Raw genomic sequence first — 23,644 nt, 5'->3', positions numbered from 1 at the left:
CAATAATCTGGGAGTAGCCGACACACACAAAAAGCTTTATCTGGGAGTACCCTACATTTGATGCTTTCTATGTTAATAAGATAATTGGGGTGAGACACAATGCTGACAGCTGGATCCCGTCCCACGCCTGGGACCAGCCGCTCAAGTACCCCGACAACAGCTTCAAATTCTGACATGTCAACGCCTGTTGCGGAGAACTGGTGTTACACACAGGTTTGTCTGATATTGAATGATTTAAATAGTGTGATATTCTAAAAGAGTTTAAAGAGTAACAGTGTGTGATTTAAAAATGCTCATAGTTTTTCAAGGAATTGTGCTTACCATATCGGAAAACTATAGAAAATTATCTGTTTTTCAACTTTGTTCCAACTAGAGTTAGAATTAGCGATACAGTTTCTCTCCAAATCATGTCAGAACTAGAATTCTATACCGATCACTGAATTTACAAAAATTCATGTCAAATCAGAGTTCATCCTCATCAACACGAGGATGGCAAATGTCTGTCACCAGGTTCACCTTGTTGCATTATTACATTTTCAGGAAAACCTGAAATTAGACTGAATTTAATATGAGAGCATAAAAACATTTCACAAATTGAATTAGAACTAGATTTCCGGGATTTCGATTAAATTAGAATTGTCTGGCTGGTATAAGTCTCTACCATATATCATTGTGTATATGAGACTCGACAATAACTGCTTGGGTTGGTACGCAAAGATATATCATGGCTTGTCATTATTTTTGACTTCTGTGGTTGTCTTTCATTTTTTATCGACCAGGGGTTCCCAATCTTCTTTGCACCGTGGCCCCCTCTGAAATTTTTTTAAAAATCAACAGGGCCCCTTCTTCTTTTTTTACAGATTTCCTGGTTTCATCGACTCTTTAATCAGGACTGTTATATTGAGCCTTGCACACTCATTTGTCATGAAGTAAAGCCAGGCTTAAGATAACTTTTATCATATTTCGTTCTCTTAGCAAGGTAGCTAGCTATTGTGCAATTTGTAAAATATTACTGGATTTAAAAGCAAAGCAGAGAAAGTGAACTCACGATCGAAAAGTTGATTACCGGTATTGCTGCATTAGTATTTTTATTAAATTTTAAGCTATTTCTTTTCTTACAGTACAGCAGACTAAGCGATGAATTTTTGATGGCTCCCCTGAACAAGGCTAGGGGGCCCCCGGGTTGGGAACGCCTGTGATAGACAATCGCTTTCATTGGCATTATTGTTCATCACTACGACGTAAATTGAGCCGCATATGATGCAGGCAGACTTGTACAAACTACTTGCCACAACTATAAAACTAGAACGACAACTACTCACTTCAAAATTTGCGACTAGAACTATTTCAATCAGCAACTAGAACTTGAACAACTCAACTTCAACAACCAGAGGCAGAACTACTTCACTTTTCAACACACGCATCTAGAACTAGAACTATTTAAAAAAGCGGTAGTTAGTTGACCGTCAACTAACTAGGTCGGTCATTTGCACAAGTCACAAGTTGATCTTTCTGCTTTTCAGGTGAAAGTCATAAAGTTTTCATACATGTGGACGATCAATAATTTCAGTTTCTGTCGAGAAGAAATGGGAGAGGTTTTGAAAAGCTCAACGTTCTCATGTGGAGCCAACGATAAAATGAAATGGTCAGTAGGAAAGACAATGTGAGAAGGGATGTACACACAGGATGCGGCAAGCGTCTCGTGTTCGCATCAAGCGTTGATAATTCAAATTGGGCAGCATGTGTGACACAACATAGCGATTCTTTTACTCCAAGTTAAAATTTACTTGACTTTCCAGCTCGCCGCTTTGACTTCATCACATAGTGTTTTGTGTCTTTTTCAAATGCCAGACATGTCTGTGGTGTATACAGAATGTCTTGTAACTAGGGCATCGTGTCTGGAGTATGTCTGATGCGTGTTTGAACTGCTTATTTACCCGAAGATCGTGTCTGGAGTAGGTTTTGACTGCTCTGTAACTCAGACATCATGTCGAGGGTTACCATATGCCTTCTTGAGGAGGATTTTCCCTCCTTTTTCAGGAAATCGAGAATGTCCTTCCGAGGAAGCCTAAATGTCATCCTGGGAATTAGTCGTCCTTTATAGCTTTGACAGCCTGGACACTGGACAGGCACAACTGAAAAATCGCCATAAATGACACAAAATCTGTAATGTGGATGTTCGAGCAGGTCCTTCGGGAGTCGAACTGGAAAAATGACTTTTTTTCAGTCAACAAACGAGGATTTCGCGTGAAAATTAGCAGATTTCTAGTTCGGTAATGTAACTTTTGATATTTATAAGAAGTGCCCTCCTTTTCAGATCGTAAAATGTAGTAACCCTAATCATGTCTGACGTACGTCTGAGGTGTGTCTAGGCTGCATTCGCACCAGGACATCACGTATGGCATATGATGTCCGAGTTACAACAACGCAGTCGAGACATACCCCAAACATGATATCCTAGTTACAACCAGACATGGGGTAATTGCGATTAGTAATCGTAATCGATTACGACGATTACAGCATTTTCAAGTAATCGTAATCGCAATCGATTACATTCGAAAAAAATCCAAAGTAATCGTAATCGACTACTTCACATATCTAATCGATTTCTTTGTGAAAGAACGATTACTTTTTATTTGTACAATGAATTTGACATAACCGAACATTCGTGAACAAGGAAGAGATATTCTACCAGGTTATTGATAGCGCAGACGGTTGATTTTCAAACGCCACTGCTCATTATTACGTCAGAAGTATTGGTTTTGCTCGTCCTTGCGTAAGACGTATCCACACGTAGAAAATATATATCCAATGTGCATAGTTGCGTGATTGTTAGAACAGTGTAAGCCATGACTATATCAGGTTAGCAATACGCTCCTGACGCCACTACCTCTAAGCAAGATAATAATCACCACTCTACCTAGTTTCAAATACTAACTTATGCATTGACGTTTGGTTATGCTTAGTTAAACGCAGTTTGGACGTTGCTGCTTGGCGAGCAGTAGGCCTATCTATGTAGTATACGTAGCCTATGTATTGTACGTACACCTGACAAGGATTTGATATTTTGTACTCGTCAAATAAAACATTACGATGGTTATAATCAACAGCTGCTGATATATATCATAACCGAGCCGTTCTTTGCCGTTTCTCGTAACGGCAGCCTGCAGTAACTGTATTAAGTAAAAGGTAGAATTTTAAGTTCACTTTATCTTATTCTGCTATGACTCTACTTGAAACGGGCGCCAATCGTTATTTCACAATTCTTCACTCGACATTTATACCTGTCGCCATACCCATCCGCTTATACACCATGTTAGCGTGGGTTGTAGGTACAATCAGGACCAAAACAGCAATTCGTCCCCCACTCCAAACGTTGGTATTTGTCGGGTTGTAACCAAGTCACAATGTTCCGAGTCACAAGTCAATATCACTTTCATAGTTTTGACTCGAGTCAGGTCGAGTCAGTTTCAATTCACCCCCCGAGTCAAGTCCTAGTCCAAGTCAGCTAGTATAGGGTTGAGTCCGAGTCATAGTGTTTGATTCGAGTACGAGTCCAAGTCGTTATGTTCACAGATCAGTTTTCAGGTCAATCCGGTTCAACCCACTTTTTTCAACTCTGCTCGAGCGATATAGAATGGCTCGTATTCATAATATAGTAATTTTCATCAGTTTTCACAATTTACGGCCCTATTTCCATGTACCAGGACCAATAGACGAAATACAAATAATAAACTGATAGACGAAATACAAATAATAAACTTTACTATTCTTCGAAGTGACATGGAATGTCTGTCTTGGCCGTTCTAGTCTCGAGTCATATGACTTGGTTCGAGTCATGCAAAATGAGTCGAGTACAAGTCGAGTCAATACAAAAATTGACTCCAGTCGAGTCAATTCATGCATTTGAAAAAATGACTCGAGTCAAGTCTAGTCACCAAATAATCGCGACTCGAGTCATTACAACCCAGGGTATTGGGGCCCCATGGTGGTCAGTTTTCAAGTTGATGACTGAATTTCGTCATAGTATTGGTAATTGCATTATATTGCTATTCATTCAAATTTACCGGTAGAGCTGGGGGTACGTAATTCATAATTATAGCATCTGGTATGTTGTTATAATTACTTTATTGTATGTTGTTAATTCGTGACCTCCCGCCTTTTATATAATCAAAAACTACTATAGTCGCCCAACGTAGCAGACTAAAGGAAAAACTTTCGTGAGACGCACACACAAATTTTCATGTCTTCATTCTTCTGTGAGTGTCCCGGCTAGCATTTGCATTGTTGGGGCTCAGATTGGTGGGACCGGACTATTCGTCACGCCCACAGAGCGCGGCTACTGACAATGGACACATACCCAAAGTTTTGGCCAAGTTCATTCTTTGGTAGCACACATTATGGAGTTACATGTTGGCCGAAATTGCACACGTCTTTTGGTGTGTCGTGGCGGGGTAATGACTGCCACCGAAATGCATACTCCTATAAATTATGCATGCTTTTTTCTTGAGGGGGAGAGGTATGCATTTCAAAATCAAGCTATTTAGAGACATTAAATCCCGAAACTCGAAGAAAATTTCAAGTTAATTACCTCTCTTGAAAATACTCTATAATAATTTATGTTGATTTACGAAATACTTTTGAGTCCCGCAAGAGCTCGCTCCCAGTTCTATTGGGGAGTTTGTGGTGTGGCAGTTACGGACCTGGCAAGAATGCAAATCGTTGGGTTCGACGAATAGTCCTGCATAGAGTTAGGCAATGGGTGCATTATGACGTAACAAGCAAATGACGTATGATTTATAACGAAAGTTGTTATATCATTAGACCTTATTTTCATCGAAAGCCTCATATTGTCTTCCAATATCTCCAATATCTCTTCCAATATATTAGTTATAAGAAGCAAAATAAATGTAATCTTGAGTAATCGTGATTACTTTTGAAATGTAATCGTAATCGACTACTTCCTGATTTTGCTGTAATCGTAATCGCGGAATTCACAAGTAATCGTAATCGCAATCGATTACATTCGTGAAGTAATCACCCCATGTCTGGTTACAACACAGTCCAAACACACCCCAGACATGATATCTGGCATTTGAAAATGTCACCAGACACAAAACCCGAAGTAGAAATGGCCATGATTTCATAGATCATGAAACAGCAGATACATTGCGGGTGCCTGCGCTGGTCCTGTGTGGATGGTCCTGCGTTAAGTGTCGAGAGTAAAAAAAACGCAGCGCTTGATACTCCGTTGTGTAGGCTATAGTGCTGGTGAGAGAGCCTTATTTCTGACCAGACGTATTAAATTGCAGGTGTTTACGAGTGAATCCGAAAGGCCTGGATGAGGAGTCCAAGGATTACTTGTCTCTCTACCTCTTACTAGTTTCATGTCACAAAAGTGAAGTGCGAGCAAAGTTTAAGTTTTCAATATTGAACAGCAAACGCGAAGAGACGAAAGCAATGGGTGAGTGCAGACTTGGAGAAGTTGATAATTCTGATAGTGTAATTAGATTAATTAAAACGAAATGTCGGTAATCTAATTCTAATTCTGATCTAATTTCTAAATCTTTCTATCAGTGCTATGCTATCATTTAAATCAGGGGTGGGCAAACTACGGCCCGCGGGCCGCATGCGGCCCGCCACGCCGTTTTGTGCGGCCCGCGAGAGTCTAAAGAAACTTTTTAAAAATTTTGATAAAATGAGTACTAAGAATCGAATTAATGCAGGGACTTGATTAACTTTTTCTTATTATATTTAACCATGATAATTCTAAGACAGTGGTTTTCAAACTGGTGGGCGCGCCCGCCTTGGGGGCGTGAAAGCATCTGAAAGGGGCGCGAAGCTGAGATCGAATGAAAATATTTTTCGCGCTCCGCGCGATTTTCATCCAATTCATTGTTATTGCTATGTATTTAGTCTGAATTACGTATTTAAAAATCTATCATCCACAGTCGCAACCTTCCACGCCATCAAACTACCCGTTAGGTTTGCTAGCATCCTGGTTGCGTTTTGTGATATGACGATAAGGGGGCACGAAATCTTTCACCATCATAAGGGGGCGGGGCGTGTCTTAAAAAGTTTGAGAACCACTGATCTAAGGTAAATACTTGATATCACAGCGGAATAGCTGCAACGAGATTGACATAATTCGGATCACCAGTGAGATTTCAGATTGCCCACTTCATTTTTAATTATTTCAGTGATGTGCTTATAAAAAACCGATTCGGGTATGTCTTAAGTACATTCGTTGTATGTATGCGTGGAATGGGGGTATTTATATTTTATCTACACATAGTAGAACCGTGTTTGAAGCTAACATGTTTATTATGCTGTCAGCATTGTGTGTCCTGGAACTGAGCCAAAAGTGGAATTACTAAATCTATGATCAGATCACTGCTCACAGATTTATATTTCAACCCTATTCTAAGAATCGGGCCAACCGCCTTTTATCTCTATCTTTTTGACAAATTGGTTATTGCGGTCCGCCTGCCTATGAAATTTCGCCACTATATGTTTCTGACACGTGTACGATAGCATCAAAGAAATATTTGGCTTGTTTTAAATAAGCACATATATTGTCTCCTCATTATATATAATCATATATCACTATATTGCGTTTTGGTTTATAATCCCAATTTTATATAGTGCGGCCCGCGAATGAATTCAGATGTTGAATGCGGCCCGCGAGCTCAAAAGTTTGCCCACCCCTGATTTAAATTCTAATCTAATTTATGGTTTGTTTGGTGTACAGACATTTACCATTCTTGTGCTTATGAGAATGAAATTTTTGTGGTATTTCTTTGTAATTCGGAATTAGATAAACGTCCCAGTTTTTTGCAATTTGGGTAGTTCTAATTCTAATGTAATTTCCGGTTTCCTACCAATGCTACAGGAGAACTGTATAGTGTATGAGAATGATCTGTGATTCGAAAAACATGCCTGGTTATCAATTCTCTTTAATTCTAGTGTAATTTAAATAATACTGTGGGGCTATGATTCTGATTGTAATCTGATTTGGAGAAAACTGTGTAGCTATAATTCTAATTCTAATCACCCTGTAAAAAATCTAGCTGTAATTCTAATCTAATTTGAAAAAAAAAAAATTCTAGTTTTAATTCTAATTGTAATCTCATTTGAAAAAACTAGTTATCATTCTAATTGTAATCTAATTAGAAAAAATTATATATAGTTATAATTCTAATTCTATCTGATTTGGGAAATCTGACAGTTTCCTAGACCCCCCTCGCTCTTGATCTAAAACACCACGCCATATGTTTCAGAGAGTCAACGAGCGTATCGTTTCGTCCAAGGAAAAGATTGGGGCTTCAAAAAGTTTATTCGGAGAGATTTTCTAATGGACGAGTCCAACGGGCTCTTACCTGATGACAAGCTGACGTTGTTTTGTGAGGTAAGCAATGGGATGTGACTTTAATGCAGATTTGGTCAGAGTTGTCATTCAAGCAGAAGTAGAGGTAAAAACGTAGATTTCTATTCAAGTAAAAATACCGGCCAAGTGTTCCAGGCCCAGTTTTGCCCAAAAAACTGAAAGTAGGAGTAGCATAGATTTCCACTCGAGTACAAGTAGAAATAGCCATTTCCAAGTAGAAAAAGGGAATTATTCTAGGCCGAGATTCGCTTGAAAACGGATAAGAAGTAACGTCCTAAATTTATTCTCACTTCAATCACTTGAACATTTAACAAATGAATAAATAGCCAGAGGTGGTCTGGTCAAAGTAGTCATTTTTGTTACGGTACTCGAGTAGACATGACATATGAAATATCTACCCAAGAAGTAGCGATTTCCAAATAGTAAAAAGCTAACTATTCTATTTCTAGCTTTGCCTAAACAGTAAAAAAACTATTATAAAAAGTATTCTAAAATGCTGTCCCTCAATGAATTAGGCAAAACCTACTTGTGTGCTTCAAGAATGACTTCTTTACCGACCAATTACCAGGTTAGCGTGGTTCAAGACTCTGTGAATATCTCCGGCCAGTCGAACATGATGCAGCTCAAAGTTCCCAACTGCAGACTGGCGGAAGACCTGGAGACCCTCCTGGACTCTGGGGAGTTTGCGGACTGCACGTTCTACGTCTGCGGGAAAGAGGAGTTCAAAGCCCACAAATCTATCATCGCAGGTTTGCGAGCAATTCGTTTGGCTTAAGGGTTACGTCATATATTTGTGTGTCGGCCTTCTAGTCAGAAATATGCAACAAGAAAATTTTCAGCTGTCACATATTAGAATTAGGATTCCGAGTTCAGAAACTTGGTAATTGAATTCAATTTCAAATTGGAAAGGAATACAAACTTGTACAAACTACTAGATTTTCAAAATTCGCAACTACAACTAGAACTACTCACTTTTCAACTAAGCAACGATAACTTGTATTACTGACTTTTCTGAATTCTGATCTAGGACTAGATCTGCCCACTTTTCAAAATCCACAACTAGAACTACTCACTTTTCAAAATCCGCAACTAGAACTACTCACTTTTCAAAATGCGCAACTAGAACTTGAGCTACTCAAAAAAGCAGTAGCTGTTGACGTCAACTAACTATATCGGTACTTTGTACAAGTCTGATTCAGACGCGAGAAGAAATCCGAATGTGGATTTCAAAATGTGAAATCGTCCCGTTTCTTGCAGCGCGATCCGTCGTGTTCCGAGCCATGTTCCAGCACGAGATGGAGGAGAGAAAAATGAACCGAGTAGAAATCACAGACATTTCGGTCGACGTTTTTCGGGAAATGCTCAGTTTCTTGTACACGGGAGCGGCTCCCAACCTCGACCAGATGGCCGCGGAACTTTTAGCTGCTGCTGATAAGGTGAATATTAGAGCTGTTCAAAAAAAACTTTTCCTTCAGAATTCACTGGCTACTTGATGAAATTGTTGAGGTTGGTTAAAAAAACGCTGCACACCAACTTTGGCTCAATTCCAAACACTAGAAGTTATTGCAGTATAAAAATTTCCAATTCCATGATTTATAATAAATAATTAAAGATTTATTCACCATAAATACTATTTTAATAAAATCCAAATTTTTTTACTGCAATAACTTCGCTTCTAGTGGTTGGAATTGAGCCAAATTTGGGATCCATCATATCTACTGACAGCCTAACAATTTTATCTGGTCAACAAAAAAAATTTGAAATTCCTATTTTTTAATGATAAATTCAAAACTTTCCACTGCAAGAATCTCGCTTCTACTGGTTGGAATGGAGCCAAAGTTGGTGTGCAGCGTTTTTTTAACCAACCTAACAGTTTTATCAAGTAGCCAGTGAAATCTGAAGGAAAAGTTTCTTTTTTCACAACCCTAGTGAATATGGACTGGTGTAATGATTCTACTGTTGAATATAAATCTAATGATTTTGAGCTGAGCAGTGAGAGATAATTGTTTCGAGCACTGAAATAATCTTGCCACAGAGTTAATTTATCAACGAGAATTATAGTTTCAACACTATTTTTCACTGGAAGACTGTAAACCTCGATTGGTCGTATCTAGGGCTGGGAGCAATAATTTAACAACAAAAATTACACTTTTGATATTATTTTCCACTATGGAAACCTTGATTGGTGGTATCGCAACATACGAAACATGTAGTACAAAACACGCATGTTACTGGAAATCTCATATCTGTGAAATCGCAATCGTCCCATGGCATGGTTACAAAGTGCAATGAAATAGGTTTTGTCGAAAAAATACCAAAATTATCTTTCATGTAGAACTTTCATTATGTATTCATAATCGAATCGTTCGGGCAGGATTGTAACCAAGTCGCAAAGTTCCGAGTCACAAGTCATTCTCAATTTTTATTTTGACTCGAGTCAAGTCGAGTCATTTTCAATTCACCACCGAGTCAAGTCCGAGTCACGAGTCGATCTCACTTTTTTAGTTTTGAGTCAAGTCGAGTCATTTTCAATTAACCAGCGAGTCAAGTCCAAGTCAATGAGTAGAGGGTGGAGTCCGAGTCGTATTGTTGTGACTCGAGTCCAAGTCATTATGTTCACTGTTCAGTTTTGAGTTCAATCCGGTACAGCTCACTTTTTTCAACACTTCTCGAGTGATATAGAATGGCTCACATTGATAATATGGTAATTTTCCTCAGTCCTAGCCGTTACTGGCCCTATTTTCCAAGTATCAGAACTGATAGACGAAATACCGATCATGTGGGGACTTTACTATTCTTCGAAGTTACAATGAAATGTCTGTCCTGGCTGCCTTAGTCTCGAGTCGATGCAAAAATCGACTCAAGTTGAGTCATTTTACGCATTTTAAAAGTGACTCGAGTCACCAAAAAATCGTGAGTTGAGTCATTGCAAACCTGCATTCGGGCACTGGATTTTGCCCAGCCCCAAAGTTCTAGCAACATTTCAACCGCCAATTCCTTTTCAGTACGCCCTGCAACGTTTAAAAGTGATGTGCGAGGAATCGCTGTGCGCAAATCTGGCCGTCGATAATGTCGCGGAAATTCTCATTCTTGCCGATTTGCATAACGCAGACCAACTCAAAGAAATGTCCATAGATTTTATCAACAGGTACGCGCTTTTCAACTCATTGTGAGGTGTGCTATTTATAGAGGAGGTCGGCAAAAAAGTACTTCTACCTTTCCAAGTACTCACGTAGAAGTGTGTTACCAGTGGTACTATTGAAGTAGAGTGGAAGTAATCAAAAAACACCATCTCTTGAGCGAATGGTCACGTAGGCAAACCTTATGACCAGACCTGGTTGGATACTTCTAATTAGAATAAATCCGAGGAAAGTGCTGGTTATCTAATTTGTGAAATCTTTCTATGTTCTCATTTCTGGTTTTCTTGAAAATGCTGGAAAACCGTGTACTGCGAACTAGTCGAGCTTGCTGTAATGATATTTTCCATTCTCTGCGAAATCAGAAATTCTAATTCTGATCTAATTTGGAACAAAGTGTTTAGCTATGTAGCTTTATATTATAGTCTTATTTGGAATAACTGTGTGTCAGTGTGTGTGTGTAGCTTAGTAGCTATCATTTTAATTCTAGTCTAATTTGGAAAATATGTAGCTATAATTGTAATTTAATTTTGAAAAGCTGAAAGCTGTGCTCATGAGTACTTGGAAATAGAAGTACTCCGTTACTGACTTCCTTTTAGCTAGCATCAATATGTATATTTATTTGTTAATTCATTTTTATTTTACTCAGTGCATCAATATAAATATATAATTTGATTGTGTATTTTATATTCATGTATTTTATGTATCTTTTTAGTCATGCAATTGACGTCATGGAAACATCTGGCTTTGACACAATGGTCAGGACCCACCCCCACCTGGTCGCAGACGCTTTCCGGGCGCTCGCGGCTGTCCAGTCACCACCCACCGGCCCGCCTCGGAAAAGACTCAAATCTTCAAACTGATCTCGAGTCGGGAGATGGTCTCGTTTCGGAAACGACCAATCGAATCGGCGGAGTGTGGCACGCCCGCAAGCGACTAGCTTCGTGAATCTGATAGATATTCGCAAGTTCAACATTCTAGGGCTTGGCAGAATTGAGTGCCTGAGTGATTTGATTACGAGTATAATGCTCCGAGCAGCACTCAATATCACGTTGTAACAGTGCGATGTGGAAAGTTTGAACATGCACCTCCTATGCGATTACAAAGAATATAAGGCAGACTTGGACAAATAGCTAATTCTAGTTATATAATTACGCTCATTAGTTCGAAATGCTGGTAATCATTATTTGTGAAATATTTCATTGCTCTAATTCTAATTTAAACTGTGGAATGTTTGTATGCTCTAATTCCGATCTAATTTCTGATCTTCCTGTAAATGCTGCAGAACTGTAGCCGAGTTTTCTATTCTGATGCTCATAAGGATGTACTATGATTTGATATTAACGGAACTGGATGTCCAAGTTTTTGCGAATTCAGTAATTCTACTCTAATTTAGGCTAAAAATTTTCTCGTTGTCCAACAAGTCTAATATAATGCCAGTCCTAGGGTTACCATATTTTGGAATCGGGAAAGGAGGACTCTTTTTCAAAATTTTCATACTCGGAATACCGGAGAAAAATGTTGAAAAAATGATAAATTTTACACATTTCGCGGTCTGTTGACTAAAAAAAAAGAAGGTCAACTTTCCGGCTCAAATACAGAAATACAGTTTTTCTTCAACACCATGTCTAAAAATAAGGTCGTCCGAACCACGAATTACCTGTTTATGCCCATTCTCACTACAATCTGTCCACTATATTAGCTGTAAAACGTGTAAAGGAGGACGAATTGCCAAAAAGGAGGATATTTAGGCGTCCTCGGAGGACATTTTCAAAAACCCTAAAAAAGAGTACGTATGGTAACCCTAGCCAGTCCCACATCACATTGAAGATAATTTCGTATTTTCATTGCACTTTGTGACAATGTTGTGGTTTGATCACGACTTCCCAGAAATGGCATCTCTGGCAAGGAGCATGTAATTTCAATACTCTGAAAAATCCTCTATCGCTACTTGACTCGTCAGAATTAATACTCTATTTAGATTTAAGTACTCGAATTGTTGTGGCCAGCCCCAGCCGCTATAGAATGCTGTATTGTTCAGCGATGTTTCAAAACACTCGGTGGGTGGACACTACAGCCTTTGCCACGCATGCCTGAAATCGGCAAGCTTGCTCTGGATTTTGTGGCAACCCCGTTCAATAAGACATCTCACATATATTTGTACCTACTTCAATTCAGAGAGTCCTGATGAGTATTCTCAAGGTCAGAAAATATCTACGTATATTTGGCTTTCGCCGACAAAGGACAGTTTTGCAACATTTCATACGTTTTTGTTCACTGTAACTCGACTAAATGAATATTTGATTGTGAAAGACGATTACTGTGTTCTGTTTATACGTTCAAGTCTAGAGCCAGGCTGATATTGGATTTTTAAGCCTTTAAGCCTATATAAGGGTTTTAACTAAGTCAATCTTCACTCAATAGTTTTGACTTGATTAAGTAGAATCATTTTCACCTCACCGTCAGGGAGCAAATGTCATAGTGTTCGCTGTTCAGTGTTCATTGTCAAATCAGGTTTGACTACGATTTTCTGAAACTCGTGGGCTCGCCTTCATCATATATACTCATTTTTCTCACTCTGAACATGTTTATTCAAACAAACTGTTTCTGGGCCTATTTTCAAGTTTTGGTCCTTATACACAAGATTTGAATCATCACGCATGACTGAGTACAATTCGATTCAATACACAAACTGAGTCTAATCAATTTTCATGCTCGAGTCATTACAACCCCGGTCCTATAACTAGCACCATGGTTCTCAAATGGGAGGGCGCGAAGCTGCTATCACATGAAAAAACATTTCGGGCTCCGCGCATTTATCTCCAATTCATAGCTATTCCTCTGTGTTTAGTCCGAATTTCATATTTGAGAACTCTCTCATCAACAGTCAGTCATAACCTTGCACGCCATCATGCTATTTGTTGGGATTGCCATCATTCTGGAGATTTTTTACTATTATAAACGGGGGCGTGTCTAAAAAAGTTTGAGAACCGCTGAACTAGCACTGTCACTGATAACTCCTTACATATTCTGTCGATATTCAATAGATAAGGGATCTACCTTAAGTTCTTAAAGGGGCACTGCGCTCTAAAAATGATGTGGTCTCAAATTTAAGGGCAAAACGAAAGAAAAATTTTGGCCGCAGCCGTTTTCTTCAGAACGCCACCGTAATGGAGCTGTAATGTATTGAAATTTCCAGAGTTGCAGCACGCTCCAGCAGTCGCGCAGAGATCGAACTTTATATAGTTGTCAGCCGATGTTATGAAGGAAATATAATACACTAGGCCCGATTTTGACATAAATCTCCTGACTGGACATCTTCCGTTGAACGCGGTATATAAACCACCTTGGCGTGTACGACATATTTCCTTCATAACATCGGCTGACAACCATATAAAGTTCGATCTCTGCGTGACTGCTGGAGCGTGCTGCAACTCTGGAAATTTCAATACATTACAGCTCCATTACGGTGGCGTTCTGAAGAGAACGGCTGCGGCCAAAATTTTTCTTTCGTTTTGCCCTTCAATTTGAGACCACATCATTTTTAGAGCGCAGTGCCCCTTTAACCAGCATTTCAAAAGTTTCAGAGTATGTAATTGAACAGCTTTGCAGTCATTGCTAAGCTAAGCAAGAGAGGCTGCTCCTAAACACCCGTAAGGCAGTGTTGGGATCAAGTCACTACCTTCGAGTCACGAGTCATTTCGAGTCATTGCACATTTTGACTCGAGTCAAGTCAATCGATTTTCAAAGGTGACTCGAGTCAAGTCAAGTCACTCGACTTTTGGAGGTGACTCGAGTCAAGTCAAGTCACGAGTCAAGTCACATTTCAAGTCAAGTTGCCTTTTCGAAGTATGTATGAGGCATGATTACGTCATTGCAATTTGCTAGCTGTCTGGAATACAGTCATTGACTCCGAACCGGTGAACGAATATAGAGTTAAATATACATGCAAGAAGGTGCTGTATCACTCACATATACGTAAAACTGTTAAACTACGTAATTGCATAGTCACAGTTTATAATTACCAGCCAAAATAGAGAGTAGAGATACGAATTGATAAGATGCAATACATTACCCATTTATAAACAAATAGATATCATACAATTCTAGCTTACGCCAATGGCCACGGGCCCCAAGGACTATATAAACTATATTCGAATTCAATATCAATAAAACAATAGGGTTATTGGTTAAGGTAAGAACAGAGAACGGAAGTATACATTTTGCTATTTTATCACTTTACTACAAGAGTTACGACAACGTAAGGTCGTAAGCTGTAAGCTTCGATCACTTCGTTTGCGGTCAATTTATTTGTGAGAGAACAATCGAGGCTCAGTGAAACGCACGATCATTGAATAATTTGTCTCTCTCACAGGTTACACCAGCGTTTCGCGAACAATCCGAACAAATGCAAGATACAGGGATTTTAATCGACACCGATTACTTGATGACTTGAAATTGACTCGTGAATTTTGCTCCGAGTCACGAGTCAATCCACATTTCTGATACGCCGAGTCAAGTCAAGTCATTTTAGCAAAGTGACTCGAGTCAAGTCAAGTCATGTGAAAAAGGTGACTCGAGTCTGACTCGAGTCAAGTCATGACTCGAGTCATCCCAACACTGCCGTAAGGTCTAAGAAATAGATCAATATTTCCAGTCTAGCATTCGCAGATTCAACTTTTCAGACTCTCTACTACCATGTTGTGACATCACGAAAATGGTCGATATCTTCTTTGCCTCTAATGGCCGGTATCAATATTTCTTTCAGAGTCTGATGCAGACTCTATACGATCGGCTAACCGATAATAATCAGTCAGGCTCTGCTTTGGGACATCACTTCAACAATTTCAAATGTTTGAAGAACTTCTGAATATCTTCCTTCTGACAAGGCTTCGTCGCCAAACAAGTTGGGAAGTTTTCCGGCTGTTCAATCCAAAGTTTGTAATCGATCTGATTTTGTTCGAGTTCGTCGGCTAGACTTTGTAGGACTTGCTCGTTCTTTGCCTGCAATCAAGAAAATTCTTGTTCCAACAGCCTTCCTCCGCTTTATGCAGACTTGTACAAACTACCAATTTAGATAGTTGACAGTCAACTAATCGCTGACGACAAATTCTAGTTTTAGTTGCGAATTTTGAAATGCAAGTAGTTGAAGTTCTAGTTGTAAGTTTTAAAAAGCGAGTAGTTCTATGTGCAAATTTTGAAAAATGAGTAGTTCTAGTTGTAGTCTCGAGTTTTGAAAAGTGACTAGTAGTTCTAGTTGTGCATTTTGAAAATTCAATGGCTTTAGTAGCTAGCTTTGAAAAGTAAGAAGTTCTAGTTGCGGGTTTTGAAAAGTGAGTAGTTGTAGTCTCGAGTTTTGAAAAGAGAGAAGTTCTAGTCCTAATTGGGAATTTTAAAAATCCAGCAGTTTGCACATGCACAAGTCTGAATTGATCCCTCTCACCTCAAGCACAATCTTGTGCATCCGATCCAAATCGTCGGTGTACTTCTGGACACACGGATCCTCACGGAAAAGGTGCATCACGGCCGTGCTGGCATGACAAGCCTGAGCAATAACGGCACCTAGGGGCCATTTTAAGGTACTGATCAAGTCACCCCGAACGACTACATATTGCACGATAGTTGAAGTCATATCTGAGAAAGAAAATGGCAGTATTCTCGTCCAAAGCGATGAAAAAGGAATATCAAATTCAGCATTGCATTCATCGACAGGAAAAAGAAAACTTTTTGTGAACATCAAGTAAGATTGCACAGAAATCTTTCTGCTGCTTCACCAACAAAATATGGTGCTGGAAAATATACTGGCCAGCAGAGGTGGTCAAAGTAGACAGTGTTGCTGCTCAAGTAGAAGTAACATTGTAAATTTCTACTCCATTACAAGTAGAATGCGCAATCTCAAGACAAGTCTAAACTACTGCAAGTAAAAATGAAATTATGAAAAGTAGTTTCAAAAAGCAGATTCGGTCGAAAAGTCACACACTTTTAGCAGTTAATCTGAGGTGGCCACTTTTAAAATGGCGGGTGCATCTTCCATAATGCAAAATGACTAAATACATTAGATATTGTTGCAATTTTCTGAAAAAATATTGGATTACATTACAATGACACGGAGGATTATTTGCCCAGTTATGATAATTTCACTTATAAGCAAACTACCCAAAACTACTTTCTACTGTTCAAATCCAATGTGTTGAGTTGGAGTAGTTTTGCCTGAAAACCGGAAAAGTTGAAATGAAAGTAGCTTGAGTAAGTAGCGCTAGTAGGCAAAACCTACTTGAGTACTTGGAAAAAGTAGAAGTAGTTCGTTACTGACCAGACCACCTCTGCTATACACACATCAGACTACCAATTTAGTTGACAGCTAATTAACTACTGTTCTTCTGAGTAGTTCTAGTTCAAGTTCCAGATTTTGAAAATTAAGTATTTCTAGTTCAAAAAAAATAGTTGCATTACAAGTAGAAAACATGTGTCGTCATTTGACGTGAGTCGTGATAGCTAGGGTAACCATATTTTGAAATCGGGAAAGGATGACACTTTTTCAAAATTTTCAAACTTAGAATACCAGAGAAGAGTCTTTAAAAAATGGTAAATTTTTCTCACTTCGCGGTCGGAAGACTAAAAAAAAGGTAGTCGCTTTCGTTCGAACCACGAATTTCCTATTTATGCCCTTTCTCACTACAATCTGTCCACTATATTAGCTCTAAAACGTGTAAAGGAGGACATTTAGGCATCCTCGGAGGACAATTTATAAACCCGAAAAAGGTTGGCAAATCCTCCTAAAGGAGGACATATGGTTACCCCATGATACCGGTGTACTGTTGCGTGATGTTCTTCAGCCATTGATAGGTCAAAGTTATCCCTACTAACTGTGGCGTGGTCAGGGTTAGATTTTGGAGGTCGAAACCCAGTCCTTTTCAAATGCAGATTCTATCTCAAAAATTTTTAAGCTCGTTTGCAATTCAGTAATTCGTATTTTATCAGTCATTGGTTGGCTGGTTGCAGATTTTTAAAGGTCGCTAGTTCTGAGTCTTGAAAAGCGAGCAGTTCTAGTCCTAGTTGTGCGTTTCAAAAATAATCCAGTAGTTTGTACAAATCTTACAGTCTTGTATTATGGGAGACACAAATTCAGTCCACCATGTACAATTCAAATGTAACGATAACCTTTAAAAGTGAGAAACACATCAATTACTGGCTAGCACCGATATATCCAACATACAAAACTTAGCACGGCACATAGGGCAAGGTGCGTTTCCCGATAACCAAGTCTCCGGTCTAGTCCGATCTTGCCGACTCGCATACCACCTGCCCATACAATCGATACACCACAAGGGCCTACACGCACAAGTCTGGCACGGACTGGAGCTGTCACAGTTTTTAACTAGTTTGATTTGGGCTGTATTCTGCATGCAGCCTATGCATTGTTCTACTGGTGTGAGAGAGGAGAAAGAGCGGTTACTATGAATGTGTTCGCGGAATGCTTTTAAAAACATTTCGTCAACTGTCTGCAAAATACTAATGTTCGGTAAAGTCAAAATTGATCTCATCACGGCTTCTTTCAGTTCTTTAAATTCGGTCGACAAAATCCGGACATAAAACGGCTTTAAATGAGGCGACACGGTTGGTTTAATCCTCAAACTTAAAAACTGCACCATGGAGTTCGATTCCGGGGAGATATCATGCTCTTCTGACTGCATTACTGCGAGAGTCACTTTATCTTGCGGTACTAATCGTACTTTGTAGAGCGCAGTCATCATAATCCAGTTTTCCGTCACAATCAATCTGCTCCACCCAGTGTAAGATGTTGCGTACTTATCAATACGTCTGAATTCATTACTGATTTCATTACCACGGACTCTCCATGAAGATCGAGCAACCTCAGAGCCTCTATGGTTGACATATAAGCTGATATCTTTAACTATTGGATGGTTAGACCAGTCGTCCATGCTCCAGTAAAAGATGATAGTCAAAACTGCAATGTGCAAAAGTATGGATGTGCAAACGTAAAGTTGCCAACCAAACTCTAAACTCCCGTTGAACAGACTCGAGATGTTAGCGGCAGAATCAGAAACGCATGTCATTCCGAGGAAATACCCTGGAAAAATGTGAGTTTGTCGTTAATAATGATATCATTTTCAAATCGCAGCAAGACTGTGATGCAATGACAGGACAGGGAGGTGTGGAGACGTCTTGGAGTAGTCATTGAAATCAGACACCTCGGCCTAGGTGAAGTAAATAGAGACATGCACTTTGAAAAGTTGGAGAAGCAAAAAGGAAAACACGTATTGGAATATGAACTTTGTCAGTCGTGATGCAGACACGTATAAACTATCAATCTAGTTAGTTGACGGTTATCTAACTAATGCTATTTTTGTAGTTTTAGTTCTAGTTATGGATTTTGAAAAGTGAGTGGTTCTAGTTAAAAAATAATTTAGTAGTAGAAGAACTAAAAAACATGTGACGTCGTTTGGCACGAATTTTGATACCGGTGTTCTATTGTGTGATGTTCTTGCATATATTTCTATCTCAGAATCATCACTACTAAAAGTGGCGTAGCCAGGGGGTGAGTTTTGGGGTCGAAACCTCTCCCTCTCTCATTCCAAACTAGAAGCGCAATCCTTATGGAATGCCGATTCTATCAGTAATTTGCATTATCAGTTATTATAGTTAATTATAGCTAACATGTTTTAGAAAGTTCTAAGTTGAGGACTTTTAAAGGACTTGGTTCTAGTTCTAGTTGCAAGTTTTGCAAAATTACTAGGTCTAGTTCTAGTTGCAGGTTGTGAAAAATTAATATAGTTCCGAGTTCTAGTTGAAGGTTTTTGAAAATCTATGCAGTAGTTTGTACGTACAAGTCTGGTGTGATGAAATCGGGATCCGGTGCCTATTATATGAGAACCTACCGATAGGAAGAGCGCTGTGCACCGCAGCAGTGAAGGAAAGCCTCTTGATGTGAAAGTTGACAAAGTCTACATCTTCCCGTCCGATCCACGAAGAAAAAAGGTTTTCCACGGTTATCCCGGCGCTTTTTATCTCCGCAGGTCCCACAACGAACAAGAAAGCGCACAGCCAGTACAATATTGAGAATAGAACCCTGCTGTTTTCCATCTTACGTACCCTGAACTGAAAACGCATATTGATTCAGGAAAGTGTCAAAGTGACAATGCCAACAGAATTTTATCTGAAACTGTGACAAACATACATTGTCTGTATTTTACTAATTAAATTCTTATATTATCACAATCATAATAAAATTATTATAATTATAATACTACTTTTACCATTCCCTCTAGTTCTACATGTTATTATTATTATTATTAATACGACATAGTTGAGTGGCTTTGCCTACGAAGCACATCGGAATGATTGACAGAGCACAGACTTTCGTTGTAACGACTATGACCATTATTGGCATTTGACAAGCACTCTGTCTTCCTCTCCAAAGCATTGAATGACGAATCCACCTTACCCTACACTCGATTTTGTACAGACGAATATATAGGAGAAAGCGTTTGTTACTGGTCCGAAATCGCTTCATTTCAATCACTGGTATTGCCAAAAATAGTTACCATATTTTGGGAATCTGAAAATAAGACACTTTTTCAAAATTTTCAGACTTACAGCCTCCTCTTTACATCGCCTAGGCCAGTGGTTCCCAACCGGGGAGGAATTCCCCCCTTGGGGGGAATATTGCAATTTTTAGGGAGGAATTCCACTTTGGAATTTTAACGGATTTGTAGGTCAGCGACGGCCTCTCAATCAAATATATCCTAAGCGAGCAAATGTCGTGCCGAATCTATCACAATAAGGCTTCTAGTGAAAGTATTTATCTTATATTTTCAAGTCAACATTTTTAGACAGTGTCAAAATATTCCAACGTCATCGATTCAAGTCAAAGAGATCACTAGCCTCGCTTTATTTTTAGTGAACAGCTACCCGATCGAAGAAAAGACATGTTAAACTTGTTGCAATGTTGCCGAAACGGAATGGGTGTCCTAAATTTCAATGAGCTCCAACAGGAAATCTGATCACGTGTATGTTATATATCAGGGCTGTAACCAAGTCACGAGGCTCCGAGTCACAAGTCAATCTCACTTTCATAGTTTGACTCGAGTCAAGTCGAGTCATTTTCAATTCACCATTGAGTCAAGTCCGAGTCCAAGTCACCGAGCAGAGGGTCGAGTCCGAGTCATGGTATTATGACTCGAGTCCGAGTCCAAGTCATTGTGTTGACTGCTCAGTTTCCAGTTGAAGTCTTGTGAAACCCACTTTTTATAACTCTGCTTGGATAGTATATTCATATTGAAATGAACCCGAATATTTTCGGCTGACAATCGTCAGCGGTAATCGTCAGCAACTAGTAGAGATTTGGAAAGAACATTGTATATCAACAATCGTATCACAAAATATGACTCTGTTTGGTGATATTGAATGATTTGGATCTATAATATACTAATTTTCCTCACCTTGAGCAGTTTCTTGTAGCATTTTCAAGTACCAGGACCATTAGACGAAATTCCAATAGGGTGGTCATGGTCACTTTATTGTTTTTCGAAATTACAATGAAATGTCGGTCTTGGCTGTCTTATAGTCTCGAGTCATATGGCTTGGTTCGAGTCATCCACAATGACTCGAGTCCAAGTCGAGTCAATACAAAGATTGTCTCGAGTCGAGTCGTTTCCGTATTTTGAGAAAATGACTCGAGTCAAGTCGAGTCATCAGAAAATGGTGACTCGAGTCTGGTCAACCCTGCTATATATGAAAGTACCAATATTATTGGCCAAATGCATACGCAAGCTTGAGAAAAAATCGCGAGACCAGTAAATTTATGCATACCGGTTTTTCACAGCAGTTATATTAGCGATTGGTGCATGGTAAGCCGAAAACACAAATGGAAGTGTGGGGGTCTGTCTGCCTTCCAGAATTTGTTTGATTGGGACCAAGACCGTTGTTTTTGGAGGTCTACAAAGTGTTGTTACGGCCCTGCTAGAAACAACCACTCGGTACCGCCCGTCTTATTCTCTCAGTCAACAGGTGTTAGCGCGGTAAAAATGACCTTTTTTTACTCCTCGGGCATATTTCTCCTAAGGGGGGAATTTCGGCTTAAATTTCGGCCAAGGGAGGCACGAGATGAAAAAGGTTGGGAACCACTGGCCTAGGCCAAGGTGGGTGTCTGATTCCATAGACTACTCCTAGTCGCTTCGACATCTTCCTGTCTTTCATTGTATCGCATTATTTCGCAATATTTTGTGATCTACTTACTAACTTTTCGCTATTTGAAGTTTGTCAAGTAGAAGTAGCATAATCCTCCAATTCGAAAGAGAGACTGAGGAATTTCGGGGCTGTTTTCACGGAGTACCGACATTTAATTTTCATAAATGTTAAGTAAAGCCCAGAATTGTCATCGCGCTTCGCGCAAAGTAGATATGGAGTGACAAGTATGTTTTCAGGAAAGTATTGGTATAGGCTATAATTTAGGTAGCGGTAGCGTGGCTCTCTTTACTCACACCACATTGTCGCCCATATTAAATAGTTTATCACAGTAAATATGGCCCATCATAACGTTTGAAACAAGTAGTTTCACAACCTATCTAGCATTTACCTATCCTCCGGACCGTAACTGCCGCACCCCAAACCCCCCAACGGGGGGGGGCGAGCTCAAAGGGGGCCCAAAATTATTTCGTGAATTAGCATAAATTATAGAGTATTTTTTGAAAATTTATGCAGCTTTTTCAAAAAATTTTCGCACTAGGCGCGATTTCAAGTTGCCGAATATCTTCATTATTGGGTACTCTTCACCCAAGAAAAAATACCGCAAGATTTATAGAAATGGGCATATCGACGTTGGCCATTCCCGCGCCACGACGCACCAAGATATAAAATTTCAGGCAATGTAACATGCGACCCCAAGAGGTGTGCCAGAACGATCGGCAGCCAGAAAACCTTGGCCGAAAAGAACTGCGCTTATGCTGATACATATAGGTTTAATTGTCCAATGTCCATAGGCGCCTAAATGACTGGCGACGAATGTTCCTGTCTTGGCAATCTTAACCTCACAAGACAAATACCATCTCGCACGGAAAAATTATATGCCGGTGAAGAAATACCAATTTGAAATCGTGTGCGTATTTTAGTTTAGTACGTTTTTGCGATTCTTCATTTTATGATATTGTTGAGGTCAGGAAATAACATAATGTAGAGAAGTCATACCAACGGGCCCGCCCGCCCGAAGATGTTTAATTATTATATTTACGCGCCCTACAGTTTCCAAGACACCTCAGTCAGCTCTAGCGCTAAATCTGATTACGCGAGCAGAGAGGACCAGAAATTGATAGCAATATATATGCAATTCCCGATCTTATTCACCGATTTTATTATGAATCATCGAAAATTTTCGCGCTTGGCGCGTGCTCACTAAAGAGTACAACTAATTTCGTGGTAAAAGCGAACAACGTGATGGGGGGGGGGTCGGTTCATCACCCTATGGGAGACAGAGAGATGATATTCTTTTTCGCCTGCACCATCGAGATGCTTTGACGACGGAGTTGCGATACGGCCGTGAGGTCATCTAGTCTGCGCCCCCGTTTTTTTTCTCCTCCATGCTATCCGTGATTGCTGAGCGTCTAGCAGGATAGCTGCGGATACCAATTTTCGAGTCTTTGGTATGATCCGGCCGGGGATCGAACCCACGACCTACCGATCGAGAAGCCGGACGCATAACCATTACCAGAGGTGGTCCAAGTAGTCAAGAAAGCTACTCAAGTAGAAGTAGAAGTAGCGAATAAAAATCTACTCAAGTACGAGTAGAAGTACTTCTTCCATAAGCAATCTAAAACTACTTGAAGTAGAAGTAGAATTGACCGACTTCAAAAGTACTCAAGTAAGTAAGTAGTTGTGAAAATGATCCTAATTTGTTCACATGGATTGTAAAAAGGTGCAAATTGAGCTATGCGAAAGGTGACGAGCTTGATTCATATTGATGCATACCAGCCGGTATCCAATTTTCGATAGCTTAGGCATTCGTCCACATCATGGGATGAAAATGATAGTATTGATATGGAAATGCGATGCTTATCCTCTGCTTTCTCGGACAACACGTTTTGGAAAATAGCATGGTATGGCG

General features: G+C 39.6%; 3 protein-coding genes across 3 annotated transcripts; 1 reads left to right on the top strand and 2 right to left on the bottom strand.

The window, feature by feature from the left end:
• Positions 1 to 31: 31 nt before the first annotated feature.
• LOC145432828 (speckle-type POZ protein-like) lies at positions 32 to 12,841 on the top strand. The gene is made up of 8 exons (XM_080309634.1): positions 32 to 213; positions 1,524 to 1,645; positions 5,313 to 5,464; positions 7,281 to 7,408; positions 7,956 to 8,136; positions 8,645 to 8,823; positions 10,393 to 10,535; positions 11,240 to 12,841. The coding sequence occupies exons 1-8, from the start codon at positions 100 to 102 to the stop codon at positions 11,385 to 11,387; spliced, it is 1,167 nt and encodes a 388-aa protein (XP_080165760.1). The 5' UTR covers positions 32 to 99; the 3' UTR covers positions 11,388 to 12,841.
• A 2,309-nt stretch (positions 12,842 to 15,150) lies between these two features.
• Positions 15,151 to 17,654, bottom strand: LOC145432833 (putative peptidyl-tRNA hydrolase PTRHD1). Its single transcript, XM_080309638.1, has 2 exons — positions 15,968 to 17,654; positions 15,151 to 15,528 (listed from the first exon to the last, which is right to left on the bottom strand). Exons 1-2 carry the CDS (start codon positions 16,259 to 16,261, stop codon positions 15,358 to 15,360), a joined length of 465 nt encoding a protein of 154 aa, XP_080165764.1. The 5' UTR covers positions 16,262 to 17,654; the 3' UTR covers positions 15,151 to 15,357.
• On the bottom strand, positions 16,158 to 19,814 carry LOC145432829 (E3 ubiquitin-protein ligase TM129-like). Its single transcript, XM_080309635.1, has 2 exons — positions 19,425 to 19,814; positions 16,158 to 18,616 (listed from the first exon to the last, which is right to left on the bottom strand). The coding sequence occupies exons 1-2, from the start codon at positions 19,654 to 19,656 to the stop codon at positions 17,706 to 17,708; spliced, it is 1,143 nt and encodes a 380-aa protein (XP_080165761.1). The 5' UTR covers positions 19,657 to 19,814; the 3' UTR covers positions 16,158 to 17,705.
• Positions 19,815 to 23,644: the final 3,830 nt, after the last annotated feature.

The sequence above is a fragment of the Botryllus schlosseri genome, chromosome 2 (assembly GCF_051294905.1).
Source record: "Botryllus schlosseri isolate E-star chromosome 2, Bs_hap1, whole genome shotgun sequence".
NCBI classification, from domain to species: Eukaryota; Metazoa; Chordata; class Ascidiacea; order Stolidobranchia; family Styelidae; genus Botryllus; species Botryllus schlosseri.
This window is presented reverse-complemented; position numbering and strand designations above follow the sequence as displayed.